Genomic DNA, 21,145 nt, shown 5'->3' with positions numbered 1-21,145 from the left:
GGTGTCCACATACTTTTGGCCATATAGTGTATTTTCCTCAAATGTTGTTAAAAAGCTCATTAGTCAGCTGACTGTGACTGGCTAATGACTGGCTAATACTTGATTAATAAATAGTTAAAGCAAGTGAAAGAACAAGCTTGCAAAGAATAATCTCAGCTTTCAAATAGCCATGACCATGATTTCTATATGATATGGACTTTTATTCCCATAATATATTTATGCCGTAGCCCTTGCAGCGCGCGCACACACACACACACACACACACTCTCTCTCTCTCTCTTTTGAAAGCTCACAGCAGGATTCCCAGCTTTAAATATTCTCTATAACAGAAGCCTTTTGAATTTACGCGTAGAGGTTTTAAAAAGCAGACAATGACATCATGTTTTTTTTATAGTCTGTTTTAGACGCCAGAGAGGATGGCGCATGCGCTCTGGAGGGAGGCGAGAGGATGCTGGTCGCTATGGAAACGGGATGCCGGCACGCTGCGGGGATGTCGCACAGAGGCGGGGAAGGACAGGGAAAAGAAAAGAAAAAAACCAACAGGCTTGAGAGTGGCGCACTGACGACGCCGGCATCCCACTAACCCACATTCCCCTGCAGTCCGAGGGCGCGGAGCTGGGAGAAGGACGTGCTGCTTTCTTTAACCCGTTAAGGGCTGCTACACCCGCAACACACAGCAATGGTAACGACTGGCGTGTATTTGTGCTCGTTTGTTAAGCGCCTGCTTTAGACTGAGCCAGGTGACTGAATAGCCGCGTACTGTAACGCGTAAGGAGTGAGGTGTGGTTCCTCCCTGGGACACCGTGTGATCCCTGGGTATGGCAGCCTTAAGCGAAGAAAAACCGGTGTAGATTTGATTTGCTCTTATAGCACTAATCTAACGTGTCGGCCATGCTGTACGCGTCCACCGGGATGTTAGAGCTCCGGTAACGGGGGGGATTCACTTCCATCATGGCGCCCAAATACCAGGTGAAGGTAAGCGCAGTGCTCACTGATGCAGGGACCGGTAAGCTCTCCAGACGCTTCATAGCCTACTCTAACTAAACCACCCAATACTCTAAGCATTAATATAGTTATTCTGATGAAGCATGGACTGGAAAAAGCCTGAATTTGATTTGCTGGTGGAATGAGTGGTGTGGTGTGAGGGATGGAGGTGACGCAGAGCCCTGCTTTAATGACATTGGCGAATGACAGTGACAGTGTGGCTGAATCAGGATTACTATTGGAAATGTAGGTGCAAAAGCCATTATTAAGCAGTGCCGCTGTAGTAGTAGCAGTACAGGGTGTCCCAAAAGTCTGCATACATAGTGGAAATTAACACTTTTTAGCAAAATGTAAATGTTGATTTACAAAACATCTTCTACATGATTGCCATTTGGGGCACAGTGGCTTAGTGGCTTATTGTCGCCTCACACCTCTGGTGCTGGGGGTTCGAATCCCGCCTCTGCCCCGTGTGCAGAGAGATTGCATGTTCTCCCCGTGCTTTGGAGGTTTCTTCTGGGTACCCCAGTTTCCTTCCCCAGTCCAAAGACATGCATTATAGGCATTTCCAAATTGTCCATGGTGTGTGAGGGTGTGCGATTATGCCCTGTGATGGGTAGGCCCCTAATCCAGGGAGTCCTCTGGGATAGGCTCCAGGCTCCCTGCGACCCTGTGGAGGATAAGTGGTACAGACAATGGATGGATGATTGCCATATCTTCGTAAACACACACGGAGTTGTCTCTCCCACTCATGTTATGCATTTAACTGCACTTTGAATGCCTTCCTGTAAAAATTTTGCTGTATCTTTCCATGGTGCACGATGGCCTTCATGTGCCCCCACAGGTAAAAACTGAGTGGGCTTAGATCTGGGGATCTCGGAAAATAATGTACACTATGTAATAAAAATTTTGGAAGACATTTTGCTGAAAAGTGTTAATTTCCCCTCTGTATGGAGACTTTTGGGACACGCTGTAGAATGAACCCATCCCATTTTGACAAACATTTTAAGAGGAATGCCTAAGTGTGAAGCCTGAAAGTCTCAAGGCAAAGCTTATCTAATAGCATCCACATCCACATGGCCTGCTTGGTATATACTGTATATGTATATACTGCTCTCATGCTCCCATCAGGATCGAAATGTTTCATCACAGGATAATGATAATAACCAGTCATTAAATATTGATTTGCAGTGACTATTCCCTTTAAACTAGTGTAGTTTGTAAAGGTCGTGTTACATCACATCCCTTGCCTACAAAGGTGAGGATAAGCTGCTAACATGACTGAATGGCAACAACCACCACAGAATCTGAACAGATGAAATTTTTTTATTTGACACGGGAAGAATAAACACATACACACATGTTGTCCATTTGTCTTTAAACAGTCTGTTTTCTTTGTTTCCCTTTTTTTAAAATAAGCCATGTCTTCAATTTGTAATCAGACCAGAGAGGGTAATAGAATGAAAAGCTCTGTAAGGTCACTTTTCTGAGCTAATGTCTCAAGCCCTGTAGCTAGTCTCTGGTTTGATGAGCTGCCTTCCCTTATATAACTGACAGAAATGCATGTGATAGGGTAGTAGGATCTGCTACAGATGTCATGCTGGTTCATGCTTAGAAAATTAGAGTTGCTAAACTACTGTCATTTTTTTCATACTTCTATCAACTTTGCTACAGTATGTTTTTTTCAAGTACTTGGTTTGGTCAGCTGAAATACTTTGCTGGGTCCTCATGTGGACGGCAGTCCGCCAGTCGCCATCCCCTGCCCTAAAGAGACAAGTGGACCCAAACCATGCCAGAAAAACACAGCATAACAGAGTGATATTGAAAGTGGTCATTATTTTATAGAGCCAGCATCCTGTGAAATCTACATTAACAGGTGAATATCTGTCCAACTTGTGCATACTGAACAGGGCCTGAACCCACACCCTGTCTCAGCATTGCAAATATGCCTGTGTAGTGCTGTGTAGCTAGAGTTTACTTCGTAGTTAATGCCATACCTTTGCAATTTTTGCAGGTATATGTACACAGGTTTATGTAATCTCTATTGTCTTGTATGTATGGAGACACAGTATTCTGTCTCATTGTGAGTGATATACAGTATAAATAGTACTATTTAGCTCAAATTTGCTGTCCTGTTTTTTGACCATGTAAAGGAACTTGAACGTGTGGTCCACCATTTCATAATTAAATGTTCTGCTAATGCATAATTTATCTAATGCAGATAGTGTGCTCTAAAAAGTGATTATGGCCTTATGTAGCTTTTATTATTTTACTACAATACATTACGTTTATAAATGTACATACAAGTGTAACATAAACCTGCCATTATTAACCTATTTACATTTTGTTGAACTTACATATTTCACTCAAGTGGAAGTTGTGCCCTTAATTTAAATACGTGGATCTATGAGTTTGGTTTTTTTTCTGTAATAACATTCAATTCAAATTCAGTGCAGTCTCACTGCAGCTTTGAGTGTAGTGAGTCGACTTGTCTCTGATTTTGTTATCACCAGCTCCTATTAAAAACGTATGTCCTTTTTTGGAATCCCTCACTCTTTGGAATATTGGTAGCATATATACATCTAACTACATTGTCAGGTTAATGAGACCTTTATAAACAGTAAACCTAAATTAACATAAGGAAAGTGTGTAAATTGTAGCGTCTCTTCTGGCAACTTGGGTCATGTGAAAAACCATCAACTCATCATGGAAACACATGCACAGTTTATCAGTTTGGTCAGTTGGTTTTTGGGCGTTTTAGCTCAATTTCACTCACCATCTCACTCACCAAACCCTTTTTAGCAGGAGTAGGGGTTGAACATACCATATTTCATTAGATAGACCATCAGGCAATTAAAAGCTCCCTGTGCTTGCCCACTCCCATGTTTGGTTGGAAACATGGTATCTAATGTAATGTAATAATGTATAGCCAGCAAGTTATGTAGTTAATTGCATTAATACAGACTAGGGGTGAGGATTTGGGTATTCAAAGCAACGCTGCCAACCCTGTGTGGACTTTGAGGACTTTGAGGAAGACAACAACCAACATGACTATAAATAAATACAGAAAGGACATTATTCATATCACACTCTCCAGTGTCACCCAGATGAGGATGGGTTCCCTTTTGAGTCTGGTTCCTCTCAAGGTTTCTTCCTCATATCATCTAAGGGAGTTTTTCCTTGCCACAGTCGCCTCAGTCGCCTCAGGCTTGCTCACTAGGGATAATTTTGTCTAACATCTAGGACTGTTTGCATGTTTTTGTTTCTGTTTGCATGCTTTTTGTTTCTTATGTTCTGTAAAGCTGCTTTGAGACAATGTTCATTGTTAAAAGCGCTATACAAATAAAATTGAATTGAATTGAATTGAATAGTGAAATGCCAATATCTGTACATGTTTATTGTTTCAGCGTTTAGGTCAGGCTACTGGAGGAAACCCCTGACGATAAACAAAACAACACCATTAAAAAACCCAGAATAGTATGCCTCCTAATCAATTAGATTAGATGCAACTTTACTGTCAGTGAGCAGAGACAATTTCATGTTAGTGAATGTAGTCTTTGTTCCTTAAGCTAAATACTCATGCATGTTTTTTTTTTAAAAGCCATCCATTTGTGAAATCCCAGTTGTGATGCTGGTCTCAAATCGATGCCCCACGAACCTTTCTGCCAAGCTTTCTAAAAAAAATTATTGTGTGCCTTTCCCTTTAGAACACATTATCTTTTCAATCAGAATAATGTATTTGCATTTAGTATCATCTCTAATACCAAGTGAAACAAATGAGTTTATGATTATTATTCTCTTCTAACAAAAAGATTCTCATGTACCAGATTGTGTTTGCACCCTCAAAAAAGTCAGCAAGTTGTTGGCTGATGTTTCAGCTATGAGAGGAGATCATGTAAAAAAAGGTATTATCTGTGTTTGGCTAGCATAGTATTCATTTTCTGTGAACACATTTAACAGTGAGGAAACGACTTAAACATAACTACATACCAAATGAAAACTTTTGTTTTGTGAAAGTCGATAAGGAGTAGGTTTTTCTGGTTGTTAACCTACACACTCAACTATGAGAAAGAGAAATCTGCTTGTCTTTGGCTCCTGGGCTCATGATTTGTCCACCCCTGGAGCGTCATGTAATATTCGGCAAACGTAATTATATGTTTTTTTGTACTTAGCTTGTTTTTGTGGTAATGAAAATTACAGTGTCACTGAATTAACGCAAAATGTCATAAATTGCTGAACATACACCGATCAGCCATAACATTATGACCACTGACAGGTGAAGTGAATAATACTGATTATCTCGTTACAATGGCACCTGTCAAGGGTTGAGATATATTAGGCAGCAAGTGAACAGTCAGTTCTCGAAGTTGATGTGTTGGAAACAGGAAAAATGGGCAAGCGTAAGGATCTGAGTGACGTTGACAATGACCAAATTGTGATGGCTAGACGACTGGGTCAGAGCATCTTTAAAACAGCAGGTCTTGTGGGGTGTTCCCGGTATGCACTGGTTAGTACCTACCAAAATTGGTCTAAGGAAGGACAACTGGTGAACTAGCGACAGGGTCATGGGCGCCCAAGGCTCACTGATGCGCCTGGGGAGTGAAGGCTAGTCTGTCTGGTCTGATCCCACAGAAAAGCTATTGTAGCACAAACTGCTGAAAAGTTAAAGCTGGCTATGATAAAAAGGTGTCAGAGCACATAGTGCAGTGCAGCTTGCTGCGTATGGGGCTGTATAGCCACAGACCTGTCAGAGCGCCCATACTGACCTCTGTCCACTGCCAAAAGTGCCTACAATGGACAGGTGAGCATCAGAACTGGACCACGGAGCAATGGAAGAAGGTGGCCTGCATCGTTTACCTGGGGAAGAGATGGCACCAGCATGCACTATGGGAAGAACACAAGCCGGTGGAGGCAGTGTGATGCTCTGGGCAATGTTCTGCTGGGAAACTTTGTGTCCTGGAGTTCATGTAGATGCTATTTTGACACATACCACCTACCTAAACATTGTTGCAGACCAGGTACACCCCTTCATGGCAACGGTATACCCTAATGGAAGTGACCTCTTTCAGCAGAATAATGCTCCCTGACACACTGTAAAAATTGTCAAGAAATCATTATGTCTGAATTTTTAAATGTCTGGCATATTTATATTCTCGGTGATAGATTTTGTAGCGATGTTCTTGTGTTTGTGACCCCCAAATCCTCACCAGTTTCATGAAGATCTAGCTAATTGTCCCAAGATACATTCATTTAATATGATAATCTGTACAGTATAATAGATCGGGAAGATAAAGGCATATTTAGATATTTAGTCAAACTGTTCCTTTATGAGCTGCAAGCAAAGAATGCTGGCTCAGACTGTAGGAAGCTTACTGTAACAGAAGTTTGGGATTCAGGGTTACCTCAGCAAAATTCATGAGAAGGATTAGAGACCATCTGTCAGAGGGTCTGAGTCGAACACTGTATTTATATGAGCTTAAAGGGGAACTTTTTTCTTTCCTGATCTTAGTGCTAGTGTGAAGGTTTTGAGTGCTTTGACCTAAACTTTTGTGTCAAACTTTCATATCTTTCATGTCTTCTGGAATATCACTTAACGGTGACATCTAGTAAACTTAAGTAACCTCAGAAACATCTGGAGTGGAGCTAATCTGTTTTCTCCTAGAATGAACAGCATCTATCAGTCCAGTGTAGCAAATTTAGAGAACATGATCAGCTTCCAGTGTAGGAGACCGGTCCTGAGCTCAGCACTCTGTGTTTAGTGAGCTAATGAGTTCCAGTCATCTGGATGCTTACTGAATGCTACTCTTACCACATGTATACACAGAACTGATTGCTGTTGGTTTCTTTTTCCTTTATCATCACACTTGTCCCTGTTATTGCAGAATGAGTTTCAGATAGTAGAAAAAATAAAAATGACTACAATACACACTGCTGAAGTACAGGAGAGTATACTGTATTATGAGTACCTGTTTCCATTATTATTATTTTTTTTTGTAGTTTATTAATGTGTTAGAAATACACTAGAAATAATATCATTAATTGCTTTGGTATGTTGATTCTAATTATTTTTGTCCTTATTGTCTTTACATATTTATAGTTTATATTTATATATTAATAATTTTAGCTGGAAACATTGTAGTCTCTTATGTCTAAATCCTCTCTCTCTCTTGCCTCCAGTCTAACATGAAGAGCATGGAGCGGGAACTCCAGTGTCCAGTGTGTAAGGACATCGTGAAGCAGCCGGTGGTGCTTCCTTGCCAGCACAGCGTGTGTTTGCTGTGTGCGTCTGAGGTGCTGGTGCAGAGCGGCTATCCTCAGCCCGAGCTGCCCCCGGAGCCCCACTCTCCCGCTTCCACACCACACACACGCTCGCCGCGCCAGGCCCACCGGTCTGTAGATCGCCCATTGCGTCCTGGTAAGGGTGCGTGTGTTTATGTTGTAGGGCTGAAATAATTCGACTGTGAAAGTGGGGGCAAGTGGTGGCTCAGTGGTTAAGGCCTTGGGCTACTGATGGTTGAAGTCAGGAGTTCAAATCCCAGTATGAAAGAGCTGCCACTGTTGGGCCCTGGAGCAATGCCCTTAACCCTCAACTGCTCTGTTGGGTCCTGTCTCAATTGTAACTTGCTTTAGATAAGAGTGCCGTGTAAATGAAAAACTTTTAACATATTGATATTTTATTGTTAATTTGTCATGTAATGTAAAACCACATAAGCTTGATCTAATTCATAGGCAATCAAACTTATGGTTACTACAGAAAGTGATACAAGCATTATCATGCAATACAAAGAAAGTAAAAATATGTATTGAAATAGATGCACAAAAACATTTTTGGGAATTCTCTAGATTACATGTGTGCATTCACAGGTGTGAGCAAAAACAAGAAATGAGGAGAAACTAAAAATACATTTTAAATCCATCTACTTGTTGTCACGTTTATAATCTCAGCACTATAAGTACAATTTTAAAGGATTCATGTTAATTAGGGAAATTAGCCAAACACATAAAGTTTCATGTTTTTTAGAATTGTTCCACTATTAGGGAATAATCATGAGAGTAAAAAAAAATGATAGAAGAAAAAAACAGTGGAACAAATGAATAACCGGCTGCTCCTGTGTTTTTTTACAGGTTTTGGGACATATCCAGGGCGCAGGCGCAAGGAGGCCTCGACCCAGATCATGCTCTTCCCTTGTGTGCCCTGTGGTCGAGATGTGGAACTGGGTGAGAGAGGACTGGTGGACTGTATGAGGAACCTCACACTGGAGCGCATAGTGGAAAGGTAATGCTGTGAGATTTTTTTTTTCCATTTCCACCGATAATATCCTGGTCTGGGGTTTCCTTCCAGGTTTTGTAATAACACATAGGCTAAGAAGAACAATGGGACATGGCATAATGAAAGATTGATCACCAGTTTTGTAATAACTTTTGTTAAATAACATTGTAAAATGTCTTTGTTTGTAAAACCAGGTGTGAAAATGGCATTTTGTTAGAATAATTTGATTAGGAAATCCCTGTCAATGTTCTGTACTGGGCACTTTTTCTGTATTTTATTCTTCCTTCGTTTGTTAGAGAGAGGAATGGCACAGATGTGTGGTGACTCGTCAGTTCAGACAGTGACTGACTGACTGATTGATTGTCTCTCAGGTACAGGCACACAGTAAGTCTGGGCAGCGTGGCAGTGATGTGTCAGTTCTGTAAGTCTCCTCAGACTATGGAGGCCACTAAAGGCTGTGCTGACTGCAGGGCGAGTTTCTGTAACGAGTGCTTTAAGCTCTACCACCCGTGGGGTACTCCGCGCGCCCAGCACGAGCATGTACAACCCACACTCAACTTCAGACCCAAGGTGAGCATTCATCACACTCCAGAAGGATTATAAAAGTCCAAAATGAGACAGAATATGTTACCTGTCAGTCGGCGTAGTAGTGTTATTGTTTGGCTCATTCATAAATTGTTCATTTTGTATACCAACCTTACCCTACTTTGCACAAAACACAAAATGCTGTTCCTCTCCATCTCCATCTCCCCAAATCTAAAAACATACTCCCTTCTGATCAAACTACTCCAAATAAAACTTTATCTATTCTTTCATCTTAATAACCTCTTCATCTGAATAACCTCTTCATCATGATCAGGGTCATGGTGGATCTGGACCCTGGATAGGATGCCCGGGCAAAATGCCCACAGACAATCACACAATTCAATTCAATTCAATTCAATTTTATTTGTATAGCGCTTTTAACAATGGACATTGTCACAAAGCAGCTTTACAGAAATAAATGGATTCACAAAAATATATTGTAAATATTTAAATTTATCACTGTGAATTTATCCCTAATGAGCAAGCCAGTGGCGACGGCCAGTGGCGACGACAATCATTCACACCTAGTGGTAATTTGGTGTAGCCAAAGGTGGGAGGAAATCAGAGAACCTGGATGAAACCTAGGGGGAGAACATGAACAGAAACTTCACACAGACAGAAACTTGTGCTCAGGATCAAACCAGTGACCCTATAGCCATGAGGCCTAAAATCAGCTTTATTCATAATCGTCATAATCCTTTCCATAATCTCTCTCTCTCTCTCTCTCTCTCTCTCTCTCTCCAGGTGTTGACATGCACAGAGCATGATCAGGAAAAGTTACAGTTCTACTGTAAAACGTGCCAAAGGCTCCTCTGCTCCCTCTGTAAGCTGCGTCGGGCTCATGCAGGTCACAAAATTGTGCCTGTTAGCCAGGCATACCAGGCACTCAAGGTATTTTGCACAAATAGTGTACCATAGTTGACTCGACTTGCTGACTCTGAAATCTTGAATCTGAGATAGATAGATAGATAGATAGATAGATAGATAGATAGATGGACAGATAGATAGACACATAACTTTATTAATTCCAGAGGGAAATTCCCAGAAAAGCAGCAATCCAAAAAGTAGAGCATTCAAATAAGAGTGTTCAGAATAATAAAAAAATTAAACATATTTAGTAAAGCATTATAAAATGTGCTATAGGATATAATGTGAGTATAGCCTTATATACACAAGTCCTCTGAGAGATGTGAAAGTGTCTCCAGTACTGGAGTATTAACCCCTGGGAAGACGAATTATTCGTGTAATGTATAGTGCCACAGAGCCACAAATATGCAGCAAAGTAGCTGTGATCAACAGAGCAACCATAGGTTTTGTAATTGTTGTTCAGTTGTACAATACAATAATAATAATACTGGCCAAAATGTATATGGCCAAAAATTTTGTGGACACCTGACCATCACACCCATATGAGGTTCTTCCCCAGACTGTTGCCACAAAGTTGGAAGCACACAATTGTATAGAACGTCTTTGTATGCTGAAGCATTACAATTAACTAAGAGGCCCAAACCTGTTCCAGTGTGACAATGCCCCTGTGCACAAAGCGAGCTCCATGAAGACATGGTTTTCCACCATGTGGTTTGGAAGAACTTGAGTGTTCTGCACAGAGCCCTGACCTCAACCCCACTGAACACCTTTGGGATGAACTGGGATGCCGACTGTGAACCAGGCCTTCTTTCTCAACAACAGTCCCTGACCCCCACAGCCACGCTCCAAAATCTAGTGAAAAGCCTTCCCAGAAGAGTGGAAAGAGAGGTCCAACTCCATAATAAGAAAACCACAACAAATTCCTTGTGTGTCTGCGTGCACACTTGGCGAATAAAGCTGATTCTGATTCTGATTCTGATAATGTGGTGTTCACATACTTTTGGCCGTATAGTGTATGTTTATTAGTGCAGGGAATTTTGCAGCAAAGCAGCAAGTCATTTTGTTATCAATGATCAAAAAAGCCTATTGTTCTCTAAACAGCAAGCTGCTAAGTCCTAGTTTCAACTCTGTTGTGTAGCTCCAGTGTTTGCTTTCCTCTTGTGTTTTTGTACAGTATACTGTGTGAGTAATTGAACAGTATTCCAACATATTGAGGGAAAATAATATGAGTTTAAAGTGCAGCTATCAGTTTTAATCTATGGTCTTTACTTGGGGAAACAGTGTAGGATGTTATAATCACACCACGTTTTTTTTATAAAGGGGACCATTAGTAACTGGACAAATAACTGGTGTAGTCTTTGACATACACAGCTTTGCCTGCATCACGAGTTTTTCATCATTGATTTGTTACAGACTGCATGGTATGTGTTTTTTTTTGTTTTTTTTTTGTAGGAAAAAATCAGCAAGGAGCTAAACTACATCCTCTCCAATCAGGCTACAGTCCTGACTCAAATCACACAGCTGGAGAATGCCATCACCCAGACTGAGGTACTACTCCCTGTAGTATTACCAAACAACAGGGTCACTGTGTTCTACACAGCTGTCTACAGCTCTACAAATGTTCAGAGATTTCTTCTACTCCATTAAGACATGTCTTCCAACTATTTACAAAAACTTTCCTGGTTCTAAAAATACTGTTTGTTACTTTCCAGGAAATAGGAAAATAATATGTGCTGATGAGTTCCAAAGTCTTCTGGTAAAGCTGCAGATTTCAACACATGTACTCCAAATATGTGCCTGGATGTGGTTGTGTGTGTGTGTGTGTGTGTGTGTGTGTGTGTAGGTGAACAGTGTAGCAGCCCGTGAACAGCTCTCTCAGTGTGTGAGGGAGTTGACAGCTCTACTCTCAGAGCGGCAGGTCATCCTGGCTCAGGCCCTGGAAAACTCACGCCAGAGGCGGAGCGATGCTTTAGCCAGTCAGGTAGCAGAGAGGCGCAGCTTGTTGGAACATGCTGGCCTGATGGCATTTACCCAGGAGCTGCTGAAAGAGACAGATTCAGCCTGCTTTGTACATGCAGCCAGGCAAACATATAACAGGTAGCATTTACACACACTCACAAATATTATTTTAAATATAAAATCATTAAGAATCATAATGAACTGTCTAAGCTGCTTTGATGTTCAAGAATTATGACAGTCCGAGTGCTGTCATCTGAGAGAAGAGGGTGGATGTGTTCTGGATGGCCTGCATCTAGGTGGAGGCACACAGGAGCCAGTCATTCAAATGTGGCCATATCCTTATGCCATCAGAGTCTGCCTGTATTCATCTTGAAAAATACCTATGGTCCTAGGGAAAGAGCAAAAAGACAGGACTTTAAATGGGGATGCCTGCCATTAGATGGCAAACTTTGAGAGGCATCTGTGATCTGGGGCAAAAGGAACATAGAAATAAGCGTTTCACAAGTTCTTGGGTGTAAACCAGTTCTGTGAATGCAGTCAGGAGTATCAAAGGGAGGGTCTTCTTGAACTGGTTCAAACCTCACACATCTAAAATTGGACAGAACCTGCCATCCTTCTTTTAAACAAGAAAATTTTCGAACTAATTTTTTATAGCTCTTTTGTCCAGGAGGAAATTGAATCTCTGGGACAGAGCAACAACTGAACTGTTTAGAGCCCACTTGGTGTGGTGGATTAAGCTTACTCTGACATTTACCTGTCTGAGGGTAGGTGCTTAAAGTGTGAGGCAGATGTGCTTCCTGTAGGTCTTGGAAGATGGCACCCAGGTGTGGTGTCCTAAGGAACGGTCCATTTGGTCATGCTGGTTTTGCGAGTCTAAAACCTGCCCCATCCTATCTAGGGCTTCTTTCAGTAGCACTCGAAAAATAATGCTCCTAACATTAGAAGAAATGTGCACTCACTGAAGTCAAAATGAAAAAGAGGAGGCTATCTCCAGCTTTGGTGGACACCTGTATCACCCACTGCTTAGCAGCTAGCTCCATACAGTTCCTGTAGCACTGGCAATAAGGCAATGATTGTGATATGAGGGTTGTATTAATGCCGAATACTCAGTCATATGTCACTACTTGATCTTGCTGGAAAATCTCAACATGCCCCAGGTGGTATTTAGGTGTTATACACCACACTTGATGGATCAGAGAGGTGAACTAGAACATTCAATTATCTGTTTTGTTGTCTACCTTAGTGGGCTAGTTGAATAGCATGAAATGGAGATGCATACTGTTTAATAAAAAAAAGGCATGTGGCTATTTGGGCAGGACACCATACCTCAAAGTTTACTGTGTGCATATACGATAATGAAGCTATGCTCGAAGGTAGCACTGTATTCCATACACTCTATCAATATTTTCCCCTTTCAATATTAAAATATTAACTGTATTCATTGTAAGGATTTTGAAACCAGTGTTTTGTAGAAAATAGTAGCACTATATTTCTATTTTGTTATGGTAGTCTAATTGATGGCATCATTTATATTTATACTCTCTCTCTATCTCTCTATCGCTTTCTTTCTCTCTCTCTTCCAGGCTGGCCCAGTCTATTGAGTCCCTGCAGAGTTTCTCTCTCTCTGCTGATCCCTCATTCAGACACTTTCAACTGGACGTCTCCAGAGAGCTTAAACTTCTCACTGACCTAAACTTTATTCAAGGTGAGAATCAAACCAGATGCACATAAACTTAAAATACCTTCACTTGTGACTTGTGAGATTTAGAACAGTAAAAACAAGACCAACAGAATTCACCTCACCAGACTTCATGCCCCAGTTTCTGGGTGAAGGACAGTGTCCCTAGAGTGCTTGCTGTAACTTCTCTGAGAAATATGGTGTTTCAAGCACAGGCCTAAATGTCACATTTCACAGAGAAGACTTGGACAGACATTTGTTTGACCTGTCTTAAATCTTTGCCCTTTTTTTATTTTGGTTATGGCAGTGAGAACTAATCCAAACCAAACCGTTCTCATTTCATCAGCCCCTTTAGCCCCTGTGATTGACACCCAGCGCACTCTGGCCTACGATCAGCTCTTCCTGTGCTGGCGACTGCCGCAGGAGTCCTCCCCCGCCTGGCACTATTCTGTGGAGTATCGTCGCCGGGGCGTGGTGCCAGGGGGCGGGACGAGAGCTGGCCTCCGCGGGGGGTTGGCTGGAGCCCGCTGGGGCTGGCAGCGATTAGACGAGGTGAGCGGGACCAGTGCTGTGATCAACAGGCTGGAGATGGACAGCGTGTACGTTCTCAGAGTGAGGGGCTGCAATAAAGCTGGTTTTGGAGAGTACAGCGAAGAAGTGTACTTACACACTCCACCAGCTCCAGGTAAACACACAGCATGTTTTCAACACGATAAAACACAACTCTGATCATATGATGGATATGCAGCTGCAGTCTTGAGAGGCATATGGCTCAGCCAGTATAGATATAAATATATCCAAGCAGAACTGTTGATTCAGCGGCATGCTGGCAGAGCGGATAGTGTTGCTGCCTCACAGCTCCAGGGTCACCAATTATTGTCCCCCATGAGCTCAGGTGACTAACTGTGTGGAGTTCATGTCCGTGTGGGTTTTGTGGGTTTTGTGGGTTTCAGGTTCTCTGGTTTTCTCACGTGATATCCTAAGATAAATTCCCTTGGTGTGAATGTGTGTGTGCATGGTGCCCTGCGATGACACTTGCCAACCCTGAGTGACTGAGTGAGTGAGTGAATAAGTGCACTATGCCAGCTGTATTTTGAGGATATTTATATCTATGTTGGATGAGCCAAATCAAAACTCCTTGTTTTAAACCTAGTAATTTGGCAAACGACCATACACTGATAAATCCATACTTTCTAATTAAAGCTGACATCATTCAACATTTTAGTCCCATTTCCGAATTGTCTCATTTCATGCATAATTCATTTTGGACTGAACTTTTAATCATTAATAAGCATTTCTGCATGTTAAGGTACCATGTTTTATTATTGGTGTCCTAATTTATTTTCTGTTATTATTGTTACATTTGTTCATGATTTCAGGTGGGAGAGCCACACACTGACACAGTAAAGAGCGCACATGCATCCAGTGTGGCCAGTGCTCTGTTTTACCACTGTTCACCCATGAAGGATTCTCACTAACTCATCTTTTCTCTCTTTTTTTACCCATCCCCATTCCCCTGTCCACTTTTTTATTCTATCCGCTGAACTCCTGTACAACACCTTCATCCTTCATTTTTCTTTCTCCTCATCCATCCTTCAAGCTAGTCTTTCTGTTTTTTTTTTGTTTTTTTTCTGTCAGCCATTTATGCTTGCTTTTTTGTTCTCTTTTCTGTGTCTGAGCCATATCCACCAAGTTGTCTTACTTCCTCAGAACCTTGTCTTTGTGATGTATTTTGTTATGAGATTATATTTGTCCCATACAATTACCTGCTACACTGAGTACCACCAAAGTACCTCCAAATTTGGTAATTGTGGAAGTCGACAGATGACAAAAGTAAGCATGAAGTCTGCTATCTGGACAAATATTCATATTAAACTGCTAAAACGAGTAAGATTTAATGAATGCAAACTTATGTTTGTAGTACATTTCCTTTGCCCCTGAACTGAAATCTCCCAAGAGCTAACTTAGTTCTTAATCATCTGTTAAAACAACAACAACAAAAATCTTCCCAGTTAATCTTTACAGAATATTTGCAGTCTGTTTGTGTATATCCCATTTGTTCCACCCTAATTTTCTCTGGCTGTTTTCCTGATTGCTGCCCTTCTGCCTTGTCCTTTTGCCTCTTCTAACAATAAATCAATCAATCCTGTCTTTCCTTTCTTAACTCCAATCCCTTACTCAATTCCAATACTTTCTTTGTCTCTGTCCTCTTTTCTCCTCCTTTTCACCTCTTTGCTGAACACTTTTCTCCTGCAATTTATTCCCACCTCTCCTCTCCTCTCCTCTCCTCTCCTCCCCTCCCCTCTCCTCTCCTCTCCTCTCCTCTCCTCTCCTCTCCTCTCCTCTCCTCTCCTCTCCCCTCCTCTCCTCTCCTCCCCTCTCCCCCATCAGTACTGAATTTCTATTTGGATTCACGTTGGGGTCTACATGCTGATAGACTAGTGGTGAGTAAAGAGCAGCGCTGTGCCCGCAGCGTGCCAGGCCTCTCTCTTCTGCAGGCAGCTGACCGAGCCCTAACTTCCTGTCACCTGACCGCTGACCTGCTGGTGGGTGATGTGGCCGTCACACAGGGCCGCCACTATTGGGCATGCTCAGTGGAGCCTGGCTCTTACTTAGTTAAGGCAAGTACAGCTTCAAAAGTTAATGCAGTGACTAACAACATGAGAGACTGGAGAAAAATAGATCTCTAAACATGTTGATATTACAGTCCACTCCAAAAGTATTGGTACAGCAAGGCTAATTCTTTTGTTTTTCGCTATACACTGAAGACGTTTGGGGTTGAGATCAAAAGATAAATATGAGATGATAGATCAGAATTTCAGCTTTCAATTCTTGATATTTACATCTATTATAAACAACTTAAACATGGCATCTTTGGTGGCAGACCATCCAATTTTTAGGTGAGCAAAAGTATTGGAATAGATAAGATTTACTTTAAGATAACAGTCTTAAATAACACTTTTCATTAGGAAATATATTCCTTGCTTGCAATAGCTACATAAAGCCAGTGACTCACTGATGTCATCAAACTGCTGGATTCTTCTTTTCTGATGCTTTTTCAGGGTTGTAGCGTAGCTTCTTTCAGTTGTTGTTTGTTTTGGGGGTTTCTCTCTTCAGTCTCCTCTTCAGGAGGTGAAATGTTGCTCAGTTGGGTTAAGGTCTAGTGACTGACTTGGCCAGTTTAAACCTTATACTTTTTCCCTCTGATGAAGTCCCTGATGAAGTCTGTTGTGTTGGCAGTGTGTTTTGGGTCATTGTCTAGCTGCATGATGGTTGGATTGGATGAACTTCTCTGTAATTTGGCAGTGAGAATGTTTCTGTAGACTTCTGAATTCATTCTGCTGTTACCATCATGAATTACATCATCAGTAACAGTAGAGAGCCTGTTCCAGAAGCAGCCATGCAAGCCCAAGCCATGACACTACCTCCACCGTGCTTGACCAATGAGCTCACATGTTGTTGATCATGAGCAGATCCTTTCTTTCTCCACACTTTGGTCTTGTCATCACTTGCTTTTCTCTGACAGCTCTCTTCATGTTGGTTTATTTTTTTAATAAACAGGCATTTTTTAACAAATCTATGTTCTAAGTTGTTTAACGGATCTAGTTCAGAAAATGAAAGCTGAAATTCTGATCTATCATCTCATATCCATCTTTTGATCTCAAACCAAAACATCTTCAGTGTATAGCAAAAACAAAAGAATTGGCCTGCCGTTCCACTACTTTTGGACAGGGCTGTGTATGTTATTTATTTATTTATTTTTACCTTTCTTATGCCCCCCCTCTTTCTCTGTTGCTCTCTCCCTGTTTGTCTGATGAAGGTCGGTGTTGGTCTGGAGTCAAAGCTTCAGGAATGGTTCCATCTGCCACAAGACATGGCCAGCCCACGGTGAGAAATCAAAGATTCAGATTTTGAATTTGTGCGTAAAGGCTGGTTTATACTTCTGAATTAAAGCACATTTTTGTGTATTATGAAGACGTGTAGTGCACAAAGGTGCACTGATGAACCTTTAAAACGCTTACAGTGTGTCTGGCGGGTCGCATGTTACCCAGTCTTAAGGCAAACGCTTAGAGGTAGGGAGGTGTGTCGTCCCAACATCCCGGTACACTGTGACCCCTCTTCCATTTGTTTTTTTATCAAGATTTCCAGAGTAATATTACCAACATAATTCTTTAATCTGACTATAAACTGGGCAACGCTCAGAAGCAGGGCTGTAATGAGCACAAAAGCATCCAAAAAGTGTTGATGTGCAGTGAAAGTGAGAGAAGGGTCTGTCCCTGTCTATTCCACATAGTAGTGCTGTATCAGTATTATCTCATCCACTACTTTGCTTCTTCTCCATTTATTCTTTAGTGAAAAGGAGACTTTCATTTAGTTGATCAGTTTCTGCCCCCTAGTGGACACATTCTCATTATATGTAAGCATGAAGTCAGGTACCTATCACCAGGAACCAGGTGTCTATCACCTTGCTTTCAGCTGTGGTTTCTCCACATTCAGAATATTTGCATGATAGTAACAGTTTTTGCTGACTTTTTGTAAAACTTTACACGTATAATATGTTGAACTTTTGGATAGAAACCTGTAGAAGAAAGAGACATGGCATAGGGATCCAATGCTGGTAGAAAGACTGAACAAAATCAGAAAAACAAACAAACAAACAAACAAACAAACAAATAAAAGACAATCAACAAACCCCACCCACATTTTGCCACCTCATTTCAGATGCTCTGAACATTTAACTGTTTCTTTACCTGTGCAGGTATGACCCTGACAGTGGCCATGACAGTGGGGCAGAAGATTCTTCAGACTCTCTGCCCCCTTTCACCTTCCTCACAATGGGCATGGGTAAGATCTACCTGCCCGCCTCTGCCAGTGCCCACCAAGGAACAGTCAATCACAGGGACATCTCTAACGGCAACAGCCCCTCCTCGCCGACCGGTGTCACTTACCCTCTTCCTCCTAGGCTGGGCGTGTGTCTGGACTTCGAGAAGAGCCGTGTCACCTTTTATGATGCTCATTCTCTGCGCCCGCTCTGGGAGGGTCCAGTCGACTGTTCTGCTCCCGTCTGTCCCGCGTTCTGCTTTATTGGAGGAGGGGCTTTGCAGCTGCAGGAGCTGGTGGCGAATCGCAACGCAGATCAAACACCTGTCAGAAGAGTCACCATCCAATCCCGTGTCACTAAACTGAGCTGAGGTAGTTATCTCAGTGACCTCTCAGTAACACCAGGCTATCGTACTAAATTTGGTTTTATATTTCATACCTAAAAATAAATCATTTTTAATTGCACTGAATATGCACTTCCGATCAACTTTATGATTATTATTATTATTTATTTATTTATCTATTTGCTTGTTTTACACTATTTTTGATAGGGCTTTATTGCTTTACACTGCTTGTGAATTAATGTAAAAAAAAAAAATCATGAAATGAATCTTGTGGCCTATAACTTCTATATCTATATCTATATGTAACTATAGCTGTAAATAGAATTTCCTGCCTCTACTATCTAGTTGTACACCTCAAGGTTTTTGATAATAACTCACTGGTGTAATCTGAAGTGGTTTCTACCTTTAATCTTGTTACAAAACTCACATAATGTGACCTGAGTGAAATCTATCCATCATTCCAGTGACTCTATGAGCCAGAGTCAGTTCTGCTCTCTTCATGTGTAATTCCATTACGAGCTGATGTGTGGTACTGGCTGGAGAATTGGCAGTTACTAGTTCATGTGTATTTAATATCAGAATGTACAGATTACACACTGCTAATATACTAGGTGAGACAGTTAGGTACAGAGAAGAAGAATATGGGCTGTAAATATTAACTGGCTACATAAAACTGTGTTACTGTCGCAGTTCATTGAGATGCGCTATCTTACTTTAATTTGCTGTGTAGAAAGATCTTCATTTCTTTTCTGTGACAAGAATGAAGTAGTAACATTCTGGTTACAGAGTTAATGCTGAACCTTATACTGTATATGTCATGGAGAAATACGTAATGGCTGTATGAGAGTATAATGTGAGTATGCTACCTCATCCTCAATATGTAGATGAGGAAAGGTGTGTGTGTGTGTGTGTGTGTGTGCATATCATTGCTCTTTTATGCAATTTCTAGCTTGTAGAACATATTTTTAACAGATGGACAGTGGGCTTGATTTTAGCGTAGGTGTTAAGCTGTGCTTCTTTCAAATGGCTTATACTTTTAAGAATGAAATGATGTAGACATCAGCTGCTGGCGGAATATTAATCAGATTTCAACAAAGAAATGTTGAAAATGTGAAATAAAGACTAAGTCTGTAACACTGGAGTGCTTGTGTTTATGGCAGCAGTCTGATGCACACCACACGACGGTGAAGTGTGCACTACAGTGTTCTGAACAGTAGGGGCCGGCAGTATACCACGCTGTAATATAATGTACAAACTATCATAACTGTCCTGATGTAGATTTGTGTTCTTAATTCTCTCCCTAATCCTGCACAGCTTGCTTTGGCGTTGATTTTTAGCGTTGATTAGATGTGCTAGAGTTAGAATTGAACTTTTCACTAATCTAGTTGGTTTAATTCAACATATATAAAGAAAATAAAAAATACAGGCTTTTTTGAATGTGCGTAGGTAATAAAAGATATTTTTTGTTGATTAGGCATGTCATAACTGCACAAACAGTGCAAGTGCACTGAACTTGTAGAATATTTAATTAGACTAACTAGACTTTTTATAATATATACCTTACAGTATCTACTGGCATACACTAGATGATATGATTAAATCTAGTGAAACTTCACATGTAGAGATCATTCAGACATGCACTTCCAGTCATGGGAAAAAAGAAAGTACACCCTCCTTCAATTCTATGGTTTTATTTTTCAGGGCCTAAATAATACATATGTGATCCTCACCTACTTCTATAAACAAACAGATAACTTCAGGTGACAACACAAAAGCATCCTTCCTACTACAACAATCATTAAGTAATTAGTAATTAGAGTAATTAGCAGCCAGATTTTACTAATGAAATGCACAAGATTAGTTAATCGTCAATAAGTGTGACTACTTGAGTTTTGAGAGCGAGGAGTCTCTATGCAGATATTTTTTTCTTGCTGCTTTAAAAAATGCACATGTGAACACCAGCATGTGTCTTTAATTGCTGCCATCTTGAGCGGTATGTTTCGGTTCAAGCAGACCTTAAGAGAAAATACAAATGAGCGAGCAAGCCAGTGTATTTTTCCCCTGTGAATCATTACACAATTTTGTAAAGTATTTGACATCAAAAGTGAAGTCAGAACAAGACAACATGTAGCATGGCTCTTACTGAAATCACATCGGAATCTGGTGAATTGGGACTGTGGTGGATCAATCATTCCCCTCCCCAAAAAAAGTTTTTGCAGATGTTCTCTCCCTCTAGCTTTCATTCTTAACTTTCCAAATGCCGCCCTGCATTTTGTCCTACATTTGAGATGGCTGCGCTTGTGTCCTTCACTCTATATCCATCTGCTTTCCAAAGACTCCTCCTTCACCTGGCTCACATCATTCCATCTCATGGTCACATTAATTCCATCTCCCCTCTTCTGTCACCTTTTCTGGCCCTCCGTCTCTCATCCCATAACCTTTGGCTCTCTCTATTCCCAGTTCCCTCACAAAAATCTGCAACAGATTGCATTTAGGCAGACTGAAGGTATGTAGCCACAACACCACATGTACTGCTAGCCTCTAATCTCAGCAGGAAGCCTTACCCACATTCACGGGGAGAGAAAATGTCTAAATACAGCAGATTTGCCTTTGCTTAACCTTCTACAGTTATCATTTGAT

At 41.2% G+C, this 21,145-nt stretch overlaps 1 protein-coding gene across 6 annotated transcripts in view; it reads left to right on the top strand.

Moving 5' to 3' along the window:
* The window catches only part of trim46b (tripartite motif containing 46b), a 35,230-nt gene extending 14,804 nt beyond the window's left edge, over positions 1–20,426 (top strand). Inside the window, exons 2-13 of one of the 6 annotated variants that reach the window (XM_026927908.3) lie at positions 395–682; positions 7,159–7,396; positions 8,107–8,257; positions 8,623–8,821; positions 9,581–9,727; positions 11,156–11,251; positions 11,547–11,800; positions 13,246–13,367; positions 13,687–14,025; positions 15,732–15,961; positions 17,161–17,228; positions 18,100–20,426. In XM_026927908.3, coding sequence (XP_026783709.1) covers positions 680–682; positions 7,159–7,396; positions 8,107–8,257; positions 8,623–8,821; positions 9,581–9,727; positions 11,156–11,251; positions 11,547–11,800; positions 13,246–13,367; positions 13,687–14,025; positions 15,732–15,961; positions 17,161–17,228; positions 18,100–18,532 — 2,280 coding nt within the window. In that variant the 5' untranslated portion in view covers positions 395–679 and the 3' untranslated portion in view covers positions 18,533–20,426. The other 5 variants (XM_026927906.3, XM_026927909.3, XM_034301494.2 and 2 more) reach the window with 5 other exon arrangements.
* Positions 20,427–21,145: the final 719 nt, after the last annotated feature.

This window comes from Pangasianodon hypophthalmus, chromosome 29, assembly GCF_027358585.1.
Source record: "Pangasianodon hypophthalmus isolate fPanHyp1 chromosome 29, fPanHyp1.pri, whole genome shotgun sequence".
Classification (NCBI taxonomy): domain Eukaryota; kingdom Metazoa; phylum Chordata; class Actinopteri; order Siluriformes; family Pangasiidae; genus Pangasianodon; species Pangasianodon hypophthalmus.
Note: the sequence above shows the minus strand (reverse complement) of the source record. Positions and strands in the feature narration are given on the sequence as shown.